The 24,031-nt window shown below is 40.5% G+C and overlaps 1 protein-coding gene across 4 annotated transcripts in view; it reads left to right on the forward strand.

Moving 5' to 3' along the window:
* The window catches only part of LOC111531657 (SH3 domain-containing kinase-binding protein 1), a 307,782-nt gene that overhangs the window by 129,487 nt on the left and 154,264 nt on the right, over positions 1–24,031 (forward strand). For all 4 annotated transcript variants that reach the window (XM_026451886.2, XM_023198963.2, XM_023198967.2 and 1 more), the window contains exons 3-4: positions 5,704–5,807; positions 17,695–17,824. In XM_026451886.2, coding sequence (XP_026307671.1) covers positions 5,704–5,807; positions 17,695–17,824 — 234 coding nt within the window. The remainder of the gene's footprint in view (positions 1–5,703; positions 5,808–17,694; positions 17,825–24,031) is intronic.

The raw sequence follows: 24,031 nt of genomic DNA on the forward strand, positions 1-24,031 counted from the left end.
CAAGATGGATTAGAGACTTAAATGTTAGACCTAATACCATAAAAACCCTAGAAGAAAATCTAGGTAGTACCATTCAGGACATAGGCATGGGCAAGGACTTCATGTCTAAAACACCAAAAGCAACGGCAGCAAAAGCCAAAATTGACAAATGGGATCTCATTAAACTAAAGAGCTTCTGCACAGCAAAAGAAACTACCATCAGAGTGAACAGGCAACCTACAGAATGGGAGAAAATTTTTGCAATCTACTCATCTGACAAAGGGCTAATTTCCAGAATCTACAAAGAACTCAAACAAATATACAAGAAAGAAGAAGCCATTTTTCTATGGAGACCTAGTTCCTCTGGGGCTGCTGTTTAGGAAGGCATCAGTAGTTTAGTGAAAACTCCCTAGGCGATTTCAATATGCAGCAAAGAATAAGAGACATAGATTAGAGTCTTTCAAGGGGAGACCACCTGTTCCCACAAGGTGTTTTTTTTTTTTTGTTTGTTTGTTTTGTTTTTAATCATCTGTTATTTGTGGTACTGATTTGTTGCTGAGATTTAGATTTTCATGAGTGTTATTCAAGAGATAGCTTTACATGCAGGTCCCTGGTTCCAACCCCAAAGAATGAGTTCAGTAGTTCTGCCCTGCATTTTAACAGTCTGGTGCAGGTGGTCCCCAGGCCATACCTGTAGAAAATGCCAGAAGTAACCCTGGAAACTGGGAATTAGGGGTTTCTTTTGATTTTCCTCTTTTGCTTTTTATCAGTGATTTCTCCCTTTCAATATGATTTCAGAATACTGCCACATTCCCCAGGTATGTGGTAAGGATCTAGTTGATTAATTTGATGGATTATTTGAAAATATTAGATGATTTAAACCCTTGTAGCTTTACTCTTGTTCCATCATGGGGAGTTGGGGATGTTAAAAAAAGAGGTGGGGGGTGGGGGTGGAGGGCAGGAAGCTCTATAAGTGTTGAAGTTTTCAGTTGACCCAAAGACTTTTTTCATCCAATACATTATTTGTTATTAGTATATTTTCATGGACACTGAATGAATTGGCCTAGTAAATTTCACATGCTGTAAGATCCTAGGATGTAGCCTCTAAAATATAGATGTATGTGCTGTTTTGGGGACTGGGTCATGACACCGTAGTCAGTTTCTGCTATTTCCTTTTCTGAGAAGGCAGTTGCATCACCTCCCCATCTAACCAGCTTTATTTTATTACATCTGGGGCCTGTAGGGACCAAGTGCCCAGCAGCTATAAGCAAAAACTCCTGATTTGTGGTTTTTCACTTTCTGGTTCCACCTTTCAAACAAATGCCATGTTAGTGTAGCTAGTTCCTTCTGTGATCTCAACACCCAGTACTGAGAATGCTTAAGAACAGTCAGATGTGGGAGGGAGATAGTGCTTCTGGAGCTGCATTGCCTGGTTTGAAATCCTCTGGTAAAATACGTGATCTCAAACTTAAAGTATAAAAAAAAAAAAAAGTAGCTGGGATTTCTATTGGTGATAAAGTCACAGCTCCTGCTGCTACCACTGTGCTATGTTGTCTACTTTTATCATGGAAAAGAATGCCAACCTTCAGTTAAAAAAGAATAAAGTAGCCATGTTTTACCAGCCAAAAAAAAAAAAAAAAATACATGATCTCTATGTGCCTCCACGGTCTTCTTGTCTGTAAAAAGGGGGTTAGTAATCTACCCCGGAGGTTCAGTGTGAGGATTAAATGGGGTAGCATATGTAAAGTGCTTAGCAGTCTATGGCACATAGTAGGTGCTCAATAAATGTTACTATTTTTATTAAACAGTAAGTGGTCACAAATGAAAGGTGACCGTGGGGTGTAGTGAGAGAGTTGAAGGTGTGCTGTCTCAGTTATCATTAGATCGGCTATTGTGATATCACAGTGCTTGTGATCAACTAACCCTTATTTCACTTAATGCAGTTGTTCCCCCCTTATCCGTGGGGGCTACATTTCAAGACCCCCCCTAGTGGATGCCTGAAACCGTGGATAGTGCCAAGTCCTATATATACTTTGTATTTACCTATACATACATATCTATGAGAAAGATTAATTTATAAATTAAGCGCAGGAAGAGATTAACACCAATAAAAAAACACTAATAATAATATACAACACTAACAATATACTATAATAAAAGTTATGGGAATGTGTTCTCTTTCTCTCAAAATAACTTATTGTACTGTACTTAGCCTTCTTATGATGGTGTGAGATGATAAAATGCCTACATGATGTAATGAAGCGAGGTGAATGATGTAAGTATTGTGACGTAGTGTTCGGCTACTGTTGACCTTCTGATGATCTGTCAGAATGAGGATCATCTGCTTTGAGTGATCCTGGATCGTGGAGTCACAACGCTGTCTGTGGTTGGATGTAAGGAGCAAACAGTATCAGTGACTCGGGGGCAGGGAACATCTACAGCGTGGAGACACTGGACAAATGGATGATTCACATCACAGACAGGATGCAGCAGGATGGCATGAGGTTTCATCACACTACTCAGAATGACATGCAATTGAAAAGTTATGAATTGTTTATTTCTGGAATATTCCACTTAATATTTTTGGACCTCAGGTGACCACAGGTAACTAAACAGAACGTGGAACTGTTGATAAGGGGGGACTACTGTAAAAATTCCACGCCTAGTTCATTTGGACATGAAGGTGGTGGCTCAAACTAAGGGATTCCAAACCTCAGGCATAGGCAAGTCGTAAGTTTTTTTCCTTTAGTTCATGTGAGCTATTGAAATGAGGTGGCATTGTCCTCTCCTTACCTCTTTAAGGAAGGTCAAGACTCACTAGTAAACATCAGTGAAATTCCAGGAAGAGGGAAAAAATGACAAATGACTTTCTCAGACTTCCTTACGTTTAAGATGGATGAATACAACAGAAATACAATTTCTCCCAACTTCAAGCATCCCCCTTGAGCTGGGTTGTAGGTCAGGTGGTACTGACAAATTCAAATCCGTGACAAACTATAGTTGAGGCCTCGAAAAGCAGCATTCCAGGAGTTTGGGGCTCTCTGTAATGAGAGATCCATGGCAGAGACCTAAGTGACGTGGTACAGTGTTGTAGGAAGCAGTTGAGTATAGATTGCAGAGAATTTGGCACAAAATGTGAATTGAATTAGTTTATCCAGCACTAGAGAGAGAACTATGAACTTAGGCTAAGGAAATGCTGCCACTTACTAGCTTGGTGACCTGGGGTAAGTCATTGAGTCCTGGATTCCTCATTTGCAAAATGATTGCCCATTCTGGCTTTTATTTTTTAACTCATGTGGTTGGCAGGAGGAGAGGACGATGGATATCGGAAGTGATTGTGAGCTATCCCAATGCGAGGGCGAATGACTGTGCTTGGCGTCAGGTCAGGTGATCTTTACCACCAGCCATCTCTGGGTCCCTCCCCTGTGCCCTCTGTAGGGCTTACTCTTCTTGGAATGTTGGCAGTGAGCTTTATAGGACTTTATGCCACCAAAAGAGTAACAGTCATGAGGCTTTTAAGAAGGATAGACTAGCCTGGCAGAGAGAAAGTAGCGAAGGCATCATTCTTCTGACACCAGGCAGGCCTTTATGGAAGTCCGATGCAGAGATTTAGTTTAAGAGCAGTCTGATTATTCTGTTTCAGGTCCTACATCCATTGGGTTAGTCTTTTCTCTAAGAGTAGATCACTCTCCTTTGCCATTTGTGCAGTGTTGGATCAGATGCTACTTTTTACAGAGGGTTTTTTGAAGATATGAACTTACATACAACTGTAAGTTTTATGGCTTCAGCTAACACTAGATCTTCAGATGGTGTTATTTGAAGTCACTTTGGTCAGGACTTTGACTTCTGTGGTTGTGAGTGTTGGTTTTCAGACATTTGTCTTTTCACTTGTTTCATGTTCAGATTTGTGTCTGCAGAGTTTGCTTTTAACATAACATCTAGCAAATGAAAGCCCTTTAAAGATTGGTAGTAGAACTTCATCTTAAGAAGCATCTATGGGGCCAGGGGAGTTGCAGGGGTCAGGAATGGGGTACCAAGATTGCTTTGTAATCTGGACTTTCTTTGCTAGAATGAGAAATCCATATCTTTTTTGGTACAGAGTACTTGATTTGCCTTCCATTGTATGAGAAGCCATGGAATAGTGGTGGTGGTCTTTGCATCGGAATACCCATTCCTCCTGACCTTCCTCCTTGGAAAAGCAAGTTGGATTGGGCCCTCTGTCCTAGGGAGAGCCAAGCCCTCCTTGGGGTTGCACTACTTAGCCTGTTGACAGTGCCATCAGCACCTAGGAATTGGCCTGGAAGCGCTGTGTTTGTTCTTAAGACCCAGAGGCTTGTAATTTTGCACAAAAGGGTGGAGAATGTTTGTGGAGTCACCAAAGATGTGATTAGACAACATATCGATTCTGAACTTCTGCCCTCTTCCCTCTATTCAACTCTGTTCTTGCTTAGTGAGGTACAGGCGAGAAAAATGGAATAGAGGGAACTAGGCTGCCGGCTTTTGAAACATATTGATCAGGGCACACATCCGATGTAGCACAGAGACCTTCCCCTTTTCATGATGTCATCCTGCATCGGGGCCTTAATGTGCCCTGTGATCACCTCTGCATGAACTTCCTTTCTCAGAGAAAAGATTAGAAAAGAAAAAGAATCCCTGTAGGCAGTGCCCAAAAATAATTTAAGCATTTCTAAATGTGTTTCTTTGAAGTCATTGATCCCTTTGGTTTTCTAGGCCATGCAGTGGCATGAAGGAATAGTGTGAGGCGGTCAGCCATGAATGACAAAATTCTGAGCCATGTCGGTCTCACTTCCTATCTCCCATCCGCCTCCCTGGCTTGGGCCTCCACTGCTGTCTGTCTGTCTGTCTGTCTGTCTGTCTCACCCTCACCCCTATACATGTTCTTTCTCCACATAGTGCACATCTGTGGTGTGGATGTGCTGTGGTCAGTTGTGTCTGTACTTGAACCAGCTCTAAGCCAGGGTCTCCCAGATGGGCCACGCTGGGTGAGTGAGATGTTGTAACCTTGAGTGTCCTCTGGTCGAGTGAAGTGTGGCCCTGACTCTTATCTTGATTTGTCTGGCTTGGTTCTGTGTAAGCAGCCAGGGATCCTGTTAATGGATCCCCTGGGACAGAGGGAATAGGACAGAAGTGGATTTGTTGAATCCTGTGGGGCATTTGAAATGGTACCAAGAGCAGGCTGAAATCTAATCAGCCTTCGCTTATCAGGCTTGAGTTCCCGTATGTTGAAAGGGTGATGATTAGTAAGAAAAAGGCCAGGATACTTTATCTTTCCTTTGCACATTTAGAAAAATCCCCTCTGCCTTGCTAGCATTAGAAGCAGACCATTCTTTTTTCTCTACCACATCACATCAGCTTCCATTAAAAATCAACAGCAGCAAATATAAAGCCCCATCCATGGAAAACCGTTTAAGGCAACACTGTGCTCCAGTGCTTCAGGGGTGGGGTATTTGCCTTCTGCACCAATGGATCGGTTTCTCATATCCATGCCTTTCTGACCCAGAAGCTTTTAGAAGACCAAGAAGCATTGCTCTGCTTTCTACTGCCTCTCTCTAAGAGACCAGGGCTGCCATGCCTCTAGCCATGTCCCAGAGAGCATATTTGAGACAAGTCAGCTTAATTTGCCTGCATGCCTAGGAAGCCTCTCTTTAAAAATCTAATTTGGGGAGAAGAGCTGTCTCTAAATATTTTGCTTTTCCCATCCAGGCGAGCGACGGAGGCGCCGGTGCCAGGTGGCTTTCAGCTACCTGCCCCAGAATGACGACGAACTTGAACTGAAAGTTGGTGACATCATAGAGGTGGTAGGAGAGGTAAGCAACCCGGCCGGGCAGTGCAGTGGCCTCGAATGGGCTGTCATAGTCACTGCTTACCCACCCATGAAAACGCCTTGCTGTAGACTCACAGGCTGTTTGGTCTTGAAATTAGGGATCCTCTAGTTGAGTCTCCTGTCTGAGAAAATGGCTTTCCCCAGAGGAATGCCCCCAGGCCAGCTGAGTTCAAACCTGGGGCCATTGGAAAGCATTGTCTCTGACACAGCTTACTAAATACCTCTGAATTTCCAGCCCGGTGCCACCAAGTTTCTCTTCTACTTGAATTGATCATAGACTCTGGGTATCCAGAGTGACCCAGATCCATCTTTAGAGCATGGATTTAGTATTCATTGTGGGGGACATTGTGGATTTAGAGGACAAAACAAAAAGGAGTGACATTTCTTAGAAGACGTAGTATGTAGCAGATGTGACAAGGTTCTTAAGCCTGTGACACAGTTTATTGTGCGGGATGCGGAAGGAGGATCAAGAGACCCTAGAAGAGGCAGGGTTGACGACCAAGCCTGGTCCCTGTGACTGGAGACCCTCACTCTTCCTGCTGTACCACATTCTCTTGTTCCTGCTAGTGAAATGTCTCTCCAGATTCCCTTAGGCCCAAGGGATCCTGGGTTTTAGGCTTAGAACCTTATCATTCATTCTGATTCAACAGTTGTATCTATATGTAGAAACACAGTTTTCTAATTGCTTATTGTTTGCTGATGCCCTCTGACCTTACAGAAACCCACAATTCATAGAAAAGGAAGCTAGAAGTTGAGGAGGACCTTAAGGGAACTGTCATGTGGGTGGAAGTGGCAGGGGTGATGCTAGAAGCCAGATTTCCTAACTCATACATAACCTAATGTGAGCCTGTGTCAGAGTTTTATTTAACTCATTAATGAAGGGATCTGTAAGATGGTAAGGCTGACCTGAAGAGAATTGTGAAAGAACAAAGATAATGACTGAAAAAAAATATTTAAGATTGCTAAGTTACATGCAAAACTACATAGTGCCCTACAGTGCAATAAAACTGTAATCTTTGAGGTTATCTTTTCTAGGGGACAAATCCTTTGCATTTCTGCTCGTCAAAATTTATTTTTGTTACTACCTGGCAGGAATCATTTGCAGTGCTCTCAGTTTTCACCAGTTAACATCCACAGTAACAGAGTTGTAAACTAGCCTCATAAATAGTAAATAGTGTGCCAAGCAGAGATACATGTCCCTCCAGAAGCAATTAATGGGGTCCCGAGTGTGGCAGTGGGAGGGCATGCAGGAACCCATTTTACCTACTTCCAAATTTTGGATAATTAACATGTCATTCATCCTTTTTTACCCCTGGTGGCAAGCAGGGCACATAGGAGACATTTATTGAAAGTTAAATGAGTGAAAAAAATGAATGGGTAACAGAGAACATTTATTTCAGTGGTAGAATGACAAATTTCTTAAGGCTGTAACCATGGAAAGAAATTCCAGAAGAAAAAATAAACAGATGTGACTAATAAGAAAAATGGTTAAGATTTTGGTATGATTTGAAGCTAGTCCAGCTAAAGAAAGACAACAATAAATAGGAAAACATTTGCAATAAATTATGACAAAAGTTATTATATATGTAGTATGTGAAAATATTAGGAAGCTATTATAACAATGATAAATGATAGATAAATTCGCCATAAACGCAGAACCCAGACGGAGAAAAATATCTTAACCACAAGAAAATGTTCTGCTCGGCTGTTACTTAAATAAATACAAATTAAATTAAAAAAATACAAATTAAGACAATAATAGGTTTTTACTTATGAAAATCCTAAGAAAATATTTAGTGGTAAGGCTGTTGGCAAGGCGTAGAAGAACTGGTGAATTTGTATGTCTGTGTTATCCTTATATGAAGCTCTTTGGCAAGGTATGTCAAGAGCTATAAATATCTGAATAACACTTTTTGACTCAGTGATTTCATTAGAATTTATCCACAGAAACTGATTGATGAAAGAAGAAACACGTGAAACGTGTTAATTACAGCAGTATTTGTGATAATGAAAAATAATCAAGAAGGAAAATGAAGGTGTATTTTCCAGGTATAACATTGTGAAGCCATTAAGATGGTAAACACAGGTTTTTAAATATGTATTTGTTGTGATACTTTGCATTGTAATTATCTGTTATAGTCTACTAAGCTGAGAGCTTTTCAATGGCAGGGACCTGATTTTTATCTATTTTTATATTTGTGGTACCTGGAATAGTGCCTGAAACCTAATATGCACTTTAATAAATGCTTGCTGAATAAGTAAATGAATCAATGGAAATACAAAAATAGTTTTTTTGCAAATTGAACAAATCAGAACACAAAACTGCATACACTAGGATAAAACCATGTAAAATACATCTATATGCTTGTGATCAAAGACTGAATTGGGAACAAGAATTGAAAATGCTTCTGTCATAGAAGATGACTTTTCTTTTAGTGTTGTAATAATGCATTAAGAAAAACCACAAGTCAAGACAAGGAAAATGATTAATACATTTCTCAGAAATATTGCCCACTTTTGCCTGCCTATTAGCTGCAGAGAAACTGAATGTTGATTGCATAAAGGAGAGAGAGGAGCGCTGGCAGAGCTGTTACTGGATTTGCCTAGAGGCTGATAGGGCTTTGCCACCATCGACAATACCAGCCTCCTTTCTATTATTCATTGCCAGCTAAATCCTGCTCGTCATTCTGGACTTGCTTCAAGTAGGAAAAAGGAAAAAATAACCATATAGTCTATGATATTTACATAAAACAAAACGTGTAAAGGCTGGCCTTTTAATCCAAAGTTTTAAAATATCATGAAAAATTCCCCATTGTTCCAGTTTACTTGTTATATTGCAGAGACTGGGCCCTTGTCACTGTATAATATAAAATCTGTCCTTTTCTCTTGTAGTGAATGTTATATAAATGCTAATGATAGCTCTTTTCTAATCCCACTGATGATTAAAAATAAACAGAAAAAGGCAATAAAGAAAAACCCCTAAATCACAGAGACAGATCAAGGCAAGAACATAATAGTTTTGCAATACTGTAGGATTAATCTATTAATAAAATATAACATGTATTGTATATGTATAATATTTTTATTGATTAATAGATGGATTTCTCTAATTTTGCTGTACACACACACACACACACAGACATTTTTTCTCTTTTTACCCTGACAGATAAGCCTTAGGAGGATTTTGAATTTACAGACTAGTTTTTTTTTTTTTTTAATTTATTTTTATTTTTTTATTTTTTTATTATTATACTTTAAGTTCTAGGTACAGACTAGTTTTTTTTGAAAGAGTTGAATCAAGTAGGGAATCCTAAAGTCCTAAAACATCTGCCTTAATATCTAATTTTAGCTTAAAATATCAAAATGAATATTTGTTCATCCTTTATCAATACAATCTTATGACATAGGGCCAAGGCCACTTCCCTAAATATTGGTTTGCTGGTGTGAGTTCCATCTATCTCTGCATCCATGGTGCATCCTCCATGATTCCCATTGGGTTCCTTCTCAAGTTCTAGAGCCGCACCCCACCCACCCCTCACCCCTTATCTTCTTTAGTTGTCTCCTTCACACCAAATTTGGCAACGGTTTTTTTTTAAACCTTCAGATCATTACCTTTATCCTTCCTCACCACCAATTCTTTCTCTTCACACCTGTATATTTTTGTGCAATTTAACCAAATGTGTGCTACCAATAATGAGCAAGAGACTTAAGCAGGTTTAGGTAGAAACAACTTTGACCCTTGGTCGGGTGAACAGCTTGCTCATCTGGCAGGAGCGAGTTTACCAGCCCTGACTGCTCAGCCTGAGCCAGCCTCCAAAGCATGGTTTAGGGAAGGAAGGGAGTGCTCAGGGCAGTGTGGGCATAGTGGAGTTGGCAAAGCAAGGTGCCTGCCAAGAAAGCACCTGCCATGCTTCTAGCTCCTGGCTGGAGAGTGATGGTTGTGCTTTGAAAAGAAATCATCGTTGTGAACCCAAAGGAACCAGACTGCCAATTCAAAAGGAAAGTAGCAGGCTATGAATTCCTGGATTGATATTTTTAAAGAAATCATTGTGAATACACACTGAGTCATTTTTATCCTGAATGGAGAAGACAAATAAATACAGGCAAAGTTCTAGTTATAGGAAGAACAGAGATGGCATGTGAATGAGATTTACAGGAGAAATAGCATTTGAAGGCCCCTGAAATTTTTATGTGGACTTTTTGGCCTATGATATGCTTTTTTTTGTTGTTATTTTGTTGTTGTTGTTTTTGAAAAGTGCATAAGCTACTTTGTTTTTCTTTTTCTTTTTCTTTTCTTTCTTTCTTCCTTTTTTTTTTTTTTTTTGAGATGGAGTCTTGCTCTGTCACCCAGGCTGGAGTTCTGTGGCGTGATCTCGGCTCACTGCAAGCTCCGCCTCCCGGGTTCACGCCATTCTCCCGCCTCAGCCTCCTGAGTAGCTGGGACAACAAGTGCCTGCTGCCACGCCTGGCTGATTTTTTTTTGTATCTTTTTTAATAGAGACGGAGTTTTGCCATGTTAGCCAGGATGGTCTTGATCTCCTGACCTCATGATCCACCTGCCTCGGCCTCCCAAAGTGCTGGGATTACAGGTGTGAGCCACCGCACCTGGCCGAAGCCACTTTATTTTTCTATGTTATCTAGAGCCTGGGAAAGGAGCCACTTTTCCTCTTGTGTTGAATTAGCTTGGTCGTAGCCAGTCTCTCAGTCATGGCCCAAGGGATGTTCAAAGATTCTTGCTTTTATGTGTTCTTTATGGTTACTTTTCCCAGTGGCCCCCAGTCAGGCTGGCTTAAAGCCTAACCTGGTTTTGTGGCTTGCAAAGATGATAACTTCCACTTTCGAAGTACTTCTGCATCTTCCTTCTTGTGCCCATAGAAGATTTGATACACTTAGCTAGAGTTAAATAGGCCCTTGAACTTCATCAGAACTTTAAATCAGTCAGACAACTTGTGTGGGTGTGGATAGGCAGTCCATCCTCATGTCATTTTTTGCCCATGAGAAGTCAAGTTTATTCAAAGGCTGATCAGTTAATAGGTGATCGAAGCATACCGAAGTTCTTACCTGTTAAGATATCGCCTTGCTTTAGAAGCGTTTGTATCTCTTTGCAATAAAAAAAAAAAAAAAAAAATTAATATAGAATATCTGTTTATTGGAATTTGGTAATCCAAAGAGCTTGGGCTGTTCTACAATTACTTCTCCAAATAACTTTTACGTGAACACCTCTGATTTCCTAATGTGCAGAGATGGTAAAACATTCATATTAAGGAGAAGGAAGCCGTGTTTAGAAGAGAAAGTTGATTAGATTTGAATCATCAGCATACAAAACAGGCCACAATCATATAAAAGTAACATATTTGTTGGCCGGGCGCGGTGGCTCAAGCCTGTAATCCCAGCACTTTGGGAGGCCGAGACGGGCGGATCACGAGGTCAGGAGATCGAGACCATCCTGGCTAACATGGTGAAACCTCGTCTCTACTAAAAATACAAAAAAACTAGCCGGGCGAGGTGGCAGGCGCCTGTAGTCCCAGCTACTCGGGAGGCTGAGGCAGGAGAATGGCGTAAAAATCCGGGAGGCGGAGCTTGCAGTGAGCTGAGATCAGGCCACTGCACTCCAGCCCGGGCGACGAGACTCTGCCTCAAAAAAAAAAAGTAACATATTTGCAAGTTTAAAGGTATTTATAATAGATTTGCATAGCTGTGGGATTTATCAAATATTTCTGTGCTTACACTCTGAGAGAAACTGTGTTTACTGAGATTCGGAGATTGAGTGAATAGAACCTGTCCCTTGAAACATGTTCAGTCTAGTGAGGGAGGGCAAGATATACACAGTTAAGGTAACTATCAACCCAAGATGTTACCAAAGTGGCAAATGATGGCATTGACGAATGAGAGAGGAATATAAAAATAGGAGTAGTCACAGAAGGTGAAGAAGATGCTTTGTAGAATAGATGAGGTTTCAACTGAACATGCGAATGGTGAGTGGTATTTGTGTTAGGTGCTGGAGGAAGGAGGACCTGGTGTTAGTAGAGCCTTGCTCTGCAGTAGGGGAGGACCTGTGAACCTTTGGGACAGGTATAGGTTATAGAAAGCAGGGGCTGGTGGATGCAATGAAATGGGGTTGAGATCAAAGTTATAGTGCTGGCCACACTGAACTTTCAAAGGAGCACCTGTTTAAAGATTCCTAATCTAGGGATTTCCCAGGTGAATATATCCCCATAACCATTTTCTCACCTGGAAATAGTGATGGGAGAAAACTTGAGGATCTTGATTGATCAGAAAGGTTATCTTGCTGGCTTGTGTTACCATTTATTCATATTTTTTAATTGGAATGATAGAAAGACCTTAGCATTGGACTCACTTAGGAATTTGGGGACCTGTGGCTGTTTTTGAAGGATAAGATTATCAAGCACTGCTGAAGGAAGTTTCCAAAAGCTCTACCAGAAACCCTTTCCACTCTGATGAAAAATCATGGATGTTGCTCTGTCTTATTGGGCAGTTGGCCTAAGGAAATTGTATATGTTTTCTTAAATGACTTCCCTTCCAGTTACTCTACAGATTTCTCTTCGAGGGCCCCCTCTCATGTAGAATAGCCTTGTTCTCAGAAAAGTGAGGGGAGGGAATGAAAGTCAACTTCCCTATGTGAATGGAATGTTCTGGCCCAGCCAGAAAGAGGTAATCATACAATGAACTACACAGGAATTGGGGGAAAACATTGGTCCAGCCATTTAGGACCTAGATAATGCTTGTTTATATTTGGCATAGCCAGCTTTCTCATATCCTCTGAAATTGAAAATAATGTAGGTGTTTGTGTCTTCAGGAAATGCCCCCCTTAAAGATATACTTTTTTTCACCAATTCTACTGATAGAAAAACATGTTTACCAGAAACAGTTTGTATTTTCAGCAATATTTTAAAAGTTAAAATTATGTCTCAGCACATTTATGTGAAGTTCTAGAAGAAGTAAAATGAATCAAAGGTGATAGAAATCAGATTAATGATTGCTTGGAGGTGGATTGACTAGGAAGGGGCACAGGGAACTTTCTGGAGTGATGAAAATGCTCTGAATGTTAATAGAGGCGTTGGCTAGAATGGGCGTTTATCAAAACTAATCAGCTTGTATTGTTAAGTTCTGTGCATTTATGTAAATTATACTTCAATTTTAAAAAAGCTTTAAAAGCTATCTTAACATTTTTCTAGTGTTTTAAAAATTCTCAAAACACCTTTCCCTGCCTTTCACAATTAAGAGAAAGGAACAGTATTACAATTTTCATTCAGTTACTTCTGAAAAAAATTTGAGGAAAATTTTAGCAACGTTAAGGTGTGGGCCTTTCCTTAGACTTTGATGTGTCACTTTTCTTTTATGGGAAGAATGGTAAAACAGCTCTTGAAACAATGAAGCTGACTTCATTTGCCTGTGTGCATCCACCTAACCCCAGGCTTCCCTCAAACCCACCCCTCCAGTGTGCCTCTGACTGGGGTTTGGGTATCAAAGTATTCATTGGATGAAAAAAAGCTATAGTCGTCCTTAGATGAATTTTTTTCTGTCTTGCTACTTGTGCCCTTGGGTAGACTGTAGACCTGGTAAAGCCTCTGTTCCCCTTCTTAGTCCAGGTGACAGGTAAAACTTCAGGGGTGACAAATAGGAACTGGTCTGAATAGCCAAGTACTCACAGGTAGCATGCTATCTTTTCAGTCACAGACTTCTTTAATGCCTTACAAATGGGGTGCAAGAAGGGGTGGGGATGGGAGTATTGAAGTTCACCCAGGTGTTTGCCCAATCTCCAACGGGGTGGGGATGGGAGTATTGAAGGTCACCCAGGTGTTTGCCCAATCTCCAACGGGGCTAAGATTTAAAAACTACTTCCTTGGACCCTGAACCCACTTAGATGCTGTTGATTGTAAAGACATGAAAATTGCAAGGCCCTCAGATAGAAACTGTTGAAGTGGTTTTATTCTGTCCTTCTCAAACACTACCAGGTGTAAGCTGCTCTGCTTCCAGCTCTGGGCCAAAGATGAGATTCACTCTTGGGGCACAGTGAAATTGTATCTTAGCGCATTTATATGAAGTTCTAGAAGAGGCAAAACTAATCAGAGGGCTCCAGAGCTGGCTGGGTTGGTCATAGAGGGAGACAGGTGGGATTTGTTCTCAGCCTAGAGCCAAGGCCTGCAGAAGACTGTTTATGAGTGGGGAAGGAAGAAGATGGGCATCTGCCCCCTTTTATTATTGTCCTTTCTTTGGGGTGGAAGTTATAAGCCCTTGGTGTGGTATTCATAATCCCTACTTTCTTACAAAGAGACAAAGAGATGCATTTCTTTCTTTTCTTAACTATAGAAATGCAAACATAAGTAAGCTTGATTTCTAAGCGGGGATATGGGGCATTCAGGCTCTGTAACTTCCTCTCTCTTGTTGGAAACTTCTCAGGGATGGAGTCTTTATCTGTTTTGTTCAGCAATGAATCTGTCCCCAGGTACTGGGGCAGTGCAAGATAGGTGCTCACTAAATATTGGTGGAATTGGTGGAATTGGGAGGACCACACAGACCTGGGTGTGGCAGTACCTAGTTAAGAACAGTGGCAAATATAGTTAGGATCTCTCAGTTCCTTTTGCTCCTCACAGGAAGGAAACCTTTTTCTGTGGGGGAAATCAGGGCTCTATAGGCCCCCAGGGAGGATTTTTCCCAATAATGTTCCTGCCATTCATTCGTTCATTCATTCATTCAATGTGTGAGGCACTGTGCTTTACTCTTAGAATGAGTGAATGAATGAATAAATGAATGAATGAATGAAATCACATGGCAGTGTCCATGTCCTCATCTTTATGCAGGAAGTTGAACTAGAATATCTCTGAAGAGGGATAGTGTGAGATATCATTTTTCTCCTGTCTCCAAGCCTCAGTCTCGAGACCAAAATAGTTGGCCTGGTTATAGAATAGAAGGAAATAATACTGAACGACTCTCACTGGTACTGGGGCCACCCCCACCATCCTCATGAAGGACTCCAGCTCACAGAGAAATGAGCATCTTGCCCATGGTGCGCCTGTGATGGGAAGTGTGTGCCCAGGCGATGAGCAGTGGTTTTATTGTCTGCCCCTCCACTTACTGTGTGGCTAATGATAGACCTCTGCCATTTTCCCATAGGCCACTCCTCTCAGATTGTGCTTTTGACAGTGATACAGGCATCTGGGGGTGTGGTGAGATGAAGATACGTCTCTTTTCCCAGCAGACAGCCTGTTTTTCCTGCACATCAGGATGTCTTCCCTCAGGGATCTTGGGTAGGAGCCACTTATTACTAGGAATAGGAATGTTCCAGACATCTTCGAACTAAGTGGGTTGGAGTTGGCCCAGCTACCCCGTGCTGTTGGGGATTATGCCAGGGACTGCTCATTTGTGGTTTGTGCCCTTGATTTTCCCCTCCTGCCCTGTGACTCCTGGGAGACAGAGGGTCATTTTCTGGTATCTTATTCAGTACCAGCACAAAGGACTCCGCTGTACAAATCCTGTGATGATTGATACTGAGACTCATGGTGAATCTTCCTAACCATCTAAGCCTATAAAAAACTCCTTGAAAAAATAATATGTGTCAGTTGAATTGGCATAGAAACATGGAATGATTTCAGTGGAAATGCTGTGAAATGCCACGATTTGGTATCAAATAGTCATTGGGACAGTTGTGCATGGATGCCGTCATCTGGATTCTCTCCCGAAGATTTTGTGATCGTGCAAATGTAATTGCCACTCTGCGAGTCTGTATCGCACAAGTTTCCTTATAAATGCTCTAAACATATCGTTCAGGTTATCTCCATTCCACAGGCTCCATCAGCAGCCCCCTTTCTCATACACACCTGTCCCCTAAGTATGGCTGCCATTTCTTCTTCTAAAAGCCTACCTTAATTTTGATTTCTTTTTTCTCAAAGCCTTCCTTTAGCACCCCAGATCTCAGTGAGCTCAACTTTGTATAACAAGTTTAATGTGTGCTAAGTCATGGTCTTTTCTCATTCATTTACCTTGCATTGCTAATGTTTAGTTACACCTTTCTATCTTGGTATTCACCTCTTGAGGAAAACTAAGGACATGTCCTATACAGTTCTATGTCCTGCAGCCCCTAGTGAAGATTAGTAATGCATATATACCTCTAACACAGATTGAGATGCTGTCCTAAAGATGACAACTGTGAAGTGTGTTAATTATTCCCATCGTGCAGATGGGAATAAAACGGGGTTCATTTTGGTAGGACAAATTTAAATAAAGTCACACAACTGCTAAGTTTCAGGACAGACAAAATTTGAGCTGGACTTTTGACTCAAAGTTTCTTTTTCTTTTTTGTTTAAATTATTTTAGCTTTTAAATTGTATTTATTAATTTGGATTGGTAATACAGATGTTCCTCAACTTACAATGGGATTATGTCCCAACAAACCATCATAAGTTGAAAATATCGTAAGTTGAAAATGTATTTAATACACCTAACCTACCAAACAGCGTAGCTTAGCCTCGCCTACCTTAAATGTGTTCACAACACTTCCATTAGCCTATAGTTGGGCAAAATCATTTGGCAACACAGCATACTGAAGAGTGTCGGTTGTTTACCCTCATGATCACATGGCTTACTGGGAACTGAGGTTTGCTGCCGCTGCCCAGCATTATAGAAGTATTGTACTACCTATTGCTAGTCTAGGAAAAGATCAAAATTCAAAATCTGAAGTATGGTTCTTACTGAATGCATATCACTTTTGCACCATCATAAAGTCAAAAATCCTAAGTCGACCTATTGTAAATTGGAGACTGTCTGTACGTGCACATGGTAAAAGAATTTCAAAGGTTGTATTATACCCCACTATACTGCTTGTAACTTGATACTTGCTTGTTTTCAAACTGCCCTTATTTTCCTCCAAGAAGCCAGTTTGCTATTCTGACTTCTGCTATTCTACTAGTGGCTCTATTACAAAATCCAGGGACAATTTTTTTACCCTTCTGTCACCCATCCCTGCTAGTTGATCACTCAAGGCCAGCTTAGACCTCAAAGGGCCCCTAATCCAAATCTGCCTCATCCATTCTCACTGCTCCCCCGATTCAGCCTTCACTGCTTACCCAGATGTCATAGTCTCGCTACCCTTCCTACCTCCCTACCCGCTTTCGGTTCATCTTAGGGTAATCTAGAACCCTTCAGAAATGTACAGGAAGCTCTTATACTTTCTGATTGAGTTCTTAGCCTACAGATAAATTCTTAACTATATTTTTTAAGCTGTTTAATTAGTTTGGTAGTCTGGGGAAACCATTCTCAGTTTTTAGATAATGGTTTTAAATGCATAAAATAAAACACATAGGATTATAAAGGGAACAATTTATATTGAAATAGTTATCAAATTATTTTAAAACCAAATTTTGATATAGTAATCTATAGGTATCCTTATTAATAGACTAAATAGCAAAGGTCTCCCAGTAGGTGTAATAACTATCACCATTTCAAAGCAGCAATGAGCACAAAAGGTATTTTGAGATACCCATAGCATCTATGATGTGATATGAAAATATCTGTGGTTTGTTTGGTGATGAGTCACAGGTCCTTCTAATATTGATGTGTTACCTACCCTACATTCATAACCAAAGCAAATGCCAAATTTCAGTTAGAGGCCAATGAAAATGAAGCATTAATTTTGTCTGTTTGCATTTATGGACCCCAGGTAAACACCCCCTTCTTTAGCCTGAATCTCAAGGCTCTATGTGGTCTGTTTTCTTGTTCCCTGTTAACTTTAAAGCCATCTAGTCTCACTGTGTGGGCTCTGCATGCTACACCATACAGATGGGAGCAAAATTGGAAACCACCATGTCTAACCTGACCCTTGCATCTCTGCTCTTTTGTTTGTATCTCTGCAGGTAGAGGAAGGATGGTGGGAAGGTGTTCTCAATGGGAAGACTGGAATGTTTCCTTCCAACTTCATCAAGGAGCTGTCAGTGGAGTCGGATGAACTTGGCATTTCCCAGGATGAGCAGCTATCCAAGTCAAGTAAGGAAGTCCACCCTACCAAGCAGGAGAGGGGCGGGGGACTGGCAGGCTGTGCTCCAGCCTCCCTTCTGTTCTGTATCCTATGCCGAGAGGCTATGGTAAATGCTCACGAGTGTTTTTTTGATTATACTACCTTAACCCACTGTGGTTTAGGAAGTTGATCACTATGAAGGTGTGACCTTCATAGTGATTCATAGTGATTCTGTATGTCTCTGGATAGGTAACTGCCAGCCTTCATGCCCTGGTAATACTGGCCCATGTTGCTGTGCCTCCATATACTTATAGACTCTAGAAGTATACTCCATATACTTCTAGAGTGTTGCTTACTTCTAGAGTGTTGCTTACTGTAAGTTCATAATTGCTTACTGTAAGTTCATAATTATTTAAAAAATGAACCAAATGGGATTGTCAGTATTTCTCAGCATCCCTTGAGGGACTTGGAGAAATTACAAAAAAAAAAAAATCAGTGATGGTGAGAAGTAAAGTGCTATGACAAGATGAGTGCATGCCAATCCCCTTAAAAGTAGGTCAAGACAACTGAGAGTCCAGGTCCCACCTTGGGTGGTGAGCATGTGTGTCCTTCTGCGATGGTGACAACGAACTTCAGGTCTTTCTTTCTCCAGGGCCTGAAGGTCTCCCTCCAGCTTCTCTGCTGCCCTTTCCAGCTCACGGAGCAAAAGGTCAGGACCGGGAAACTTTGTTCTCCCAGTCACTAACCCAACTGTGGGCGTCTGTGTATCTCTTGTGCCGTCTTGAGCCAAGGTCATGGGCATGAATGTTGTAGGAGGCTCAACTGTGCAGCACTACCTGGGGTTGCAGAATTTCCTTTCTGACAAGAGGAGGGCAGCTTAGTCCTGCCCAAATCATTCTTAAATGTCTTCCTTTTTCATTTGGAAAAACCTGACTTGAGTGGTGTTCTCGTGTTAGTTTGTGTCTCTTTTATTTAACCAGTAGTATGATTAGACAAATGTCTGATTTGGAGGTAACGCCATTTCCAGAGAAGTACTCAGGCGACTTCCTTCACTTGGTGTCTCAGCAGCTCTGGATGATGTAGCCTGACATACGCAGAAACAGCAGCACTTGCTGGTTACCCAGTGGCTTCAGCAGTGCTCCTTCCCTCCACCGCCAAAGCCCGGGACCCTCCTACCGCTGAACCCCATTCCGTCCTAGAGTCTATGGTAGGAAGGTTTGGAAGGGGTTGAGGGGCAAACGAGGTGTCTTGGAGCTCCTGTTGCCTTCTCTGGCTCAGGGCAGGAGGATTCCTATGAACATGGCCCAGCTGATGAGTACTACTGGGAGGGGAGAAGGTGTCCTTGATCTCACATTAGTGGAAGGTACTATTGCTTTCAAAGTCCATGTTAGAATTCTAGCTGCCCTGGTGTCTTCTTTTGTACTCTGGAATAACTATTGTACCTGGTAATTAGGTCCCATAATAACAGTACTCTATGTTAGGGACATTGTGGATTAAATGGGATTTTTTGGAGGAAGGACCAAATTGGGTCATTATAACATTATTTCCATGAATAAATTCATTACAAATTCCAATAGCAATAATGTACATAAACCACCTTGCTCCATAGCAGACTCATACTAAACGGTAGCTCTCATTGTTAGTCAAGATAACTGTTGAGACATAACCAGTTAGTATCAGTTGTTTGGAGGCTGCTTGCATACTGATTGATAGTGTGTTGGCTGAAGCATTGTGACTGCATTTGGAAATTACTTTGGAGTTCCTCTACTGATGCAGAGGAGGAGATCTGGGGAAGTATTAGACAACTTCTTAGGAAAAGTCTTGACATCTTGGTGTCCTGCCATCTTAGCTATGCTCTCAGAACTGGAAGATCAGGGGAATCATGTCTCTTCTATCTTTAGAACTGTTGAAACAAATTGATTTCTCTCATTCCAAGTCAGTAATAGGGACAGCTCACCTTGCCTGACCCATCAGTTAAAGGTATATGGTGCTGGAATTCCTGGTACAGAGGATTAGGAGGTTGGGTGGAATGGTCTTCCCATTTAGCATTATGTCATCACCTGTTCAGAAGGGGCATTTTCTCTTCTAGAGACTGTTCCCCACACACAGTTACTCAATTAAAAGCCTTCCATTTCAAGACCAGGAGAGCCCAGTAGTTTCAGCAGCCATGTTTAGTTGCCATTGTTGAGGGGATTTTGAATCCCCGGAGAGGCATGGTCTCCTAACAAGGATGGCTGCTTCTGATAAAGGGTACATGGCTTTTGTAATCTTCCTGTATATGCAGTTAAGGAAAAGAGGGCCCATCTCTCCATCCGTTGGTCCATATCCATCTATCTATCCATGCTTCTTTCTCTCCTTCCTTCCTTCTATTCTTCATTCATTCAATCTTTATTGACACCCTGTTGTTACTAAAACACTGTCCAAGGCACTGACGATATACAGAGACAAATCAGACAGGGTCCCTGCTTTCAGTAAGCGCGCACTGCAGAAAGCAGACATGCAAACCCAAGTTCAGCAAAGTGTCCAGGTGCTCTGCAAAGTAAGCATCTGAAGAAGAGTGGGGCACAAAGAGGCCAGTCCCATGGGGATGTGGGGCTTCATAGAGGAGCAGATGTGAGGATAATGAATAGCTTGCTAACTTGAAGTAATTCCCTGAAAGAGAGAAATAGTATCTCTCAGTGTTCTGACAGAATTTCCAGTAGCAGGCCAGGCATGGTGGCTCATGCCTATAATCCCAGCACTTTGGGAGGCCAAGACAGGTGGATAGCTTGAGCCCAGGAGTTTGAGACCAGCTTGGCCATCATGGTGAAACCCTGTCTCTACTAAAAACAAAAATTAGCCGGGCATGCTAGCACATACCTGTAATCCCAGCTACTCAGGAGGCTGAGGCATGAGAAGTGCTTGAACCCGGGAGGCAGAGGTTGCAGTGAGCCATGACCACACGACTGTATTCCAGCCTGGGCTACAGAGAGAGACTATTTAAAAAATATATATATCCAGTGGCCACTTACACCCTGAATTTGCTTCAGTGTATGACTATGTTAAGATTTCTGTAATTGGATCAGATCACATACAGAAATTATATGTACTGGTAGGATTTCTCTAAGTAGAGCCTTTGGTTTTAAAAGGGACCTACTTATTCTCCATTCCCAGACAATGGTGTTAGTAGTTTTGATGTGCTTTACTTAAAACAAAAACAAAAACCTTTTTGTTTTGAAATATAGATTCACAGAAAGTTACAACAATAAATACAAAACTGTACAGAGATCCCTTGTACCCTTCACCCAGTTTCCCCCAGTGATAACATCTTTTTATAATTATAGTACATGCATATTACCTTTGTCATGAAACCATAAAAGACAAAATGTGGTTCATACACAAAAGACATCTAACTTTTTACTCTGGTATGAGATAAAATGTACTTAATCTAGGTCTTTGTTAGGCCAACCCACTAATACTCTTCACAAATTACAGTTCATTTTTCACAGAGATTGCTTAATTAATACACAGATATGGGAGTGAGTTAAATTTCTAATGTTTGTGCTATATTGGTAATTTTTAGAGATCATAGTGACATTGTATGCAAATCCTCTTAATTTAAATGCTACCACACATTAGGGTACGGTTTTTCTAAGAATGATAAAATCTGTATCTGAATACGAACCATGTGTACAGTGAATGCACATATATCTCTTTGTTTCTGACACACACACATACACCCCTACTTCTGTATGTGCACATGTTTATTTGGTATTTGCATTCTTCACATTTCTACTTCCAGAAAGTATTTGAGGTAGTTATTGAGTTGAATTTGGTGTACCAATAGATGAATGTGATAGAAGAAACATTGGCATTATATTTATAAGGGAGGGTGCCAAGACTGCTTGACACATGGTAGGTGTTTAATAAATGCTTATTGAATCCCCTTTTACTATAAGGAGACATTTTTATTTTTGAATGACAGGTGAAAGTCTTTTGAACTTGCTTTTCTCTTATTCTGATGTATTTTTACATATGGTAGTTGGTAATGAAAGTCTCTAAACTTTCTTAGATCTTTGTTTAGGGTAATCTAGTCTATCAAAGAAAGAATTGCAATGATTGTGTTGGTGGATATTTTATCTGTTTTATCTCAGAGAGGAAAATTTATAGTTATGTAGTAGCAGAAACTTTTTGCTGCATATTTAAATTTGAAAACATCTTTACCATTTTCAGAACTTATGAAACCTTAAAGGTAGTTTTTTAAAAAAAATTCTTATAAACTTTTTTATTATTGAAAATGTCTAACATATACAAAAATAAGAATAGTCTAATGAACCTCTGTGTACCTATCACTCAGCTTCAGCAATTATCAACCTTTGGCCAATTTGTTAAAATTATAGCCCTCCACAGGCTTTGTCCATATTATCTTGAAGGCAAACCCCAAATATTATATAACTTCATTCATAAATATTTTAACATGCATCAATAAAAGAGTGTCTTAAAATACCATTTATCTCACACACATACAATTACGGCAATTCCTTAGAATAATTAAACACATGGTCACTGTTCACTTTCCCCTAAAGTCTCCTTTATTACCATTCATTTGAGTCTGTATCCAAATAAAGTACATACATAGCAGTTAGTATGTCTCAAATCTGTTTGAATCTATAGATTTCTCCTTCATATCTCCTTTTTTTTTCTTGTAATTTTTTCGCTAAAGCAACTGAGCCCCTTTTTCCATTAGTTTCTCACAGTGTGGCTTTTGCCGATTTCATCTCTGTTGTGCCATTAAATCTGTATTCCTATAAATTAATCATTAGATCTAGGGACTTGATTAGATTCAGGAGATATATAGATATATATATATAATATATATCGCAAACCTGCCACCTAGGTGGTAATGGATAATCCACTTGGAGGCTCATAATGTCTGGCCATCCTACTTTTTGAGTGTTAGCAGCCATTAATAATTGTCCCCCAAACCTAGTTACTCATTAGGGCTTGCAAAGAGGTTTCAATCAGAAATTTAAAAAAAATAATAAAATGGGCTCCCGTGTAACAGATCAGTAGTCCAAAAAAGTGTTTAGTAAATTAGGTTTTTAAAAATCAAAACAGTCAAGTGGTTGTGCTAATAGTGTAGCAGAATCTTATGACATTAAGGTGGAAAGGAATTTAGATATTATTTAACTCAGTGTCAGATGAGAACACTGAAGCCCAGTGAAATTAACTCCCAGGCTTCTGAGTGATGGGGAGAAAATGACATGCAAGCCTTCCGTACACATTCTGGTGCTGCCTCCATTACACAAATAGTTTACCTTTTCACAGGTCATCTGACAAATTTCAAGCCTGAGTACAGTTTAGCTTATTTCTTCTTCTTATTGTCACAGATCATGATTAGTTAATTGCCTTTTCAGTTACAATTTTGCACATTTTACTGTTGACTAAATAATGTGCAGTGGCAAAGAAATCCAGATATGACTGCTGTCCAATTTCAATTTCATATGTATTTTGCCTTACATTTAAGACATAAATGTGTCTTTTCTGTTTTTCATATCCTTTGATATTATTTGCTTTCAAATAATGGTTGTAAAACTAAAAGTGTCCCTGTTTTTTAATTCTATAGCTACAGAAACATTTTCAGTTATTTCCCACAATCTTCAGAGGGAGAAGGTTTGCATTTTATTTCTGTAACCATTAATAACCATGAGTTTTCTGTTGGTATTGAATTTCTCATTTTCCTAATTCCTTATTTAAAAAGTTGAGGTTCTGATACTTTAGTGGCTTGTCAGGCTAAGACAAAGATGAAGATGGAGGCCAGGTGTGGTGGCTCACACCTGTAATCCCAGCACTTTGGGAGGCTGAGGTGGGAGGATCACTTGAACCCAGGAGTTTGAGACTGGCCTAGGCAACACAGTGAAACCTCATCTCTACAAAAAATAGAAATTAGCTAGGTATGGTGGCATCTGCCTGTGGTCCCATTACTCAGGAGGCTGAGGCAGGAGGATCGCTTGAACCCAAGAGGTCAAGGCTGCAGTGAACTATGATTGTGCCATTGCACTCGAGCCTGGGTGACAGAGCAAGACCCTGTCTCAAAAAAAAGAGAATAAAAAAAAGATGGTTTTAAAAAATGTATAGCAAACCACTGCCATGATGCAGAAATAATTGTGTTTCATTAGCTATAAGAAATGGATTGCTCAACGTCCCTTGTGTATAAAAATGAAAGCCAGTCTGACAAATCCCACTCTGTGGCATCA

This window comes from Piliocolobus tephrosceles, chromosome Y (genome assembly GCF_002776525.5).
Source record: "Piliocolobus tephrosceles isolate RC106 chromosome Y, ASM277652v3, whole genome shotgun sequence".
NCBI lineage: Eukaryota > Metazoa > Chordata > Mammalia > Primates > Cercopithecidae > Piliocolobus > Piliocolobus tephrosceles.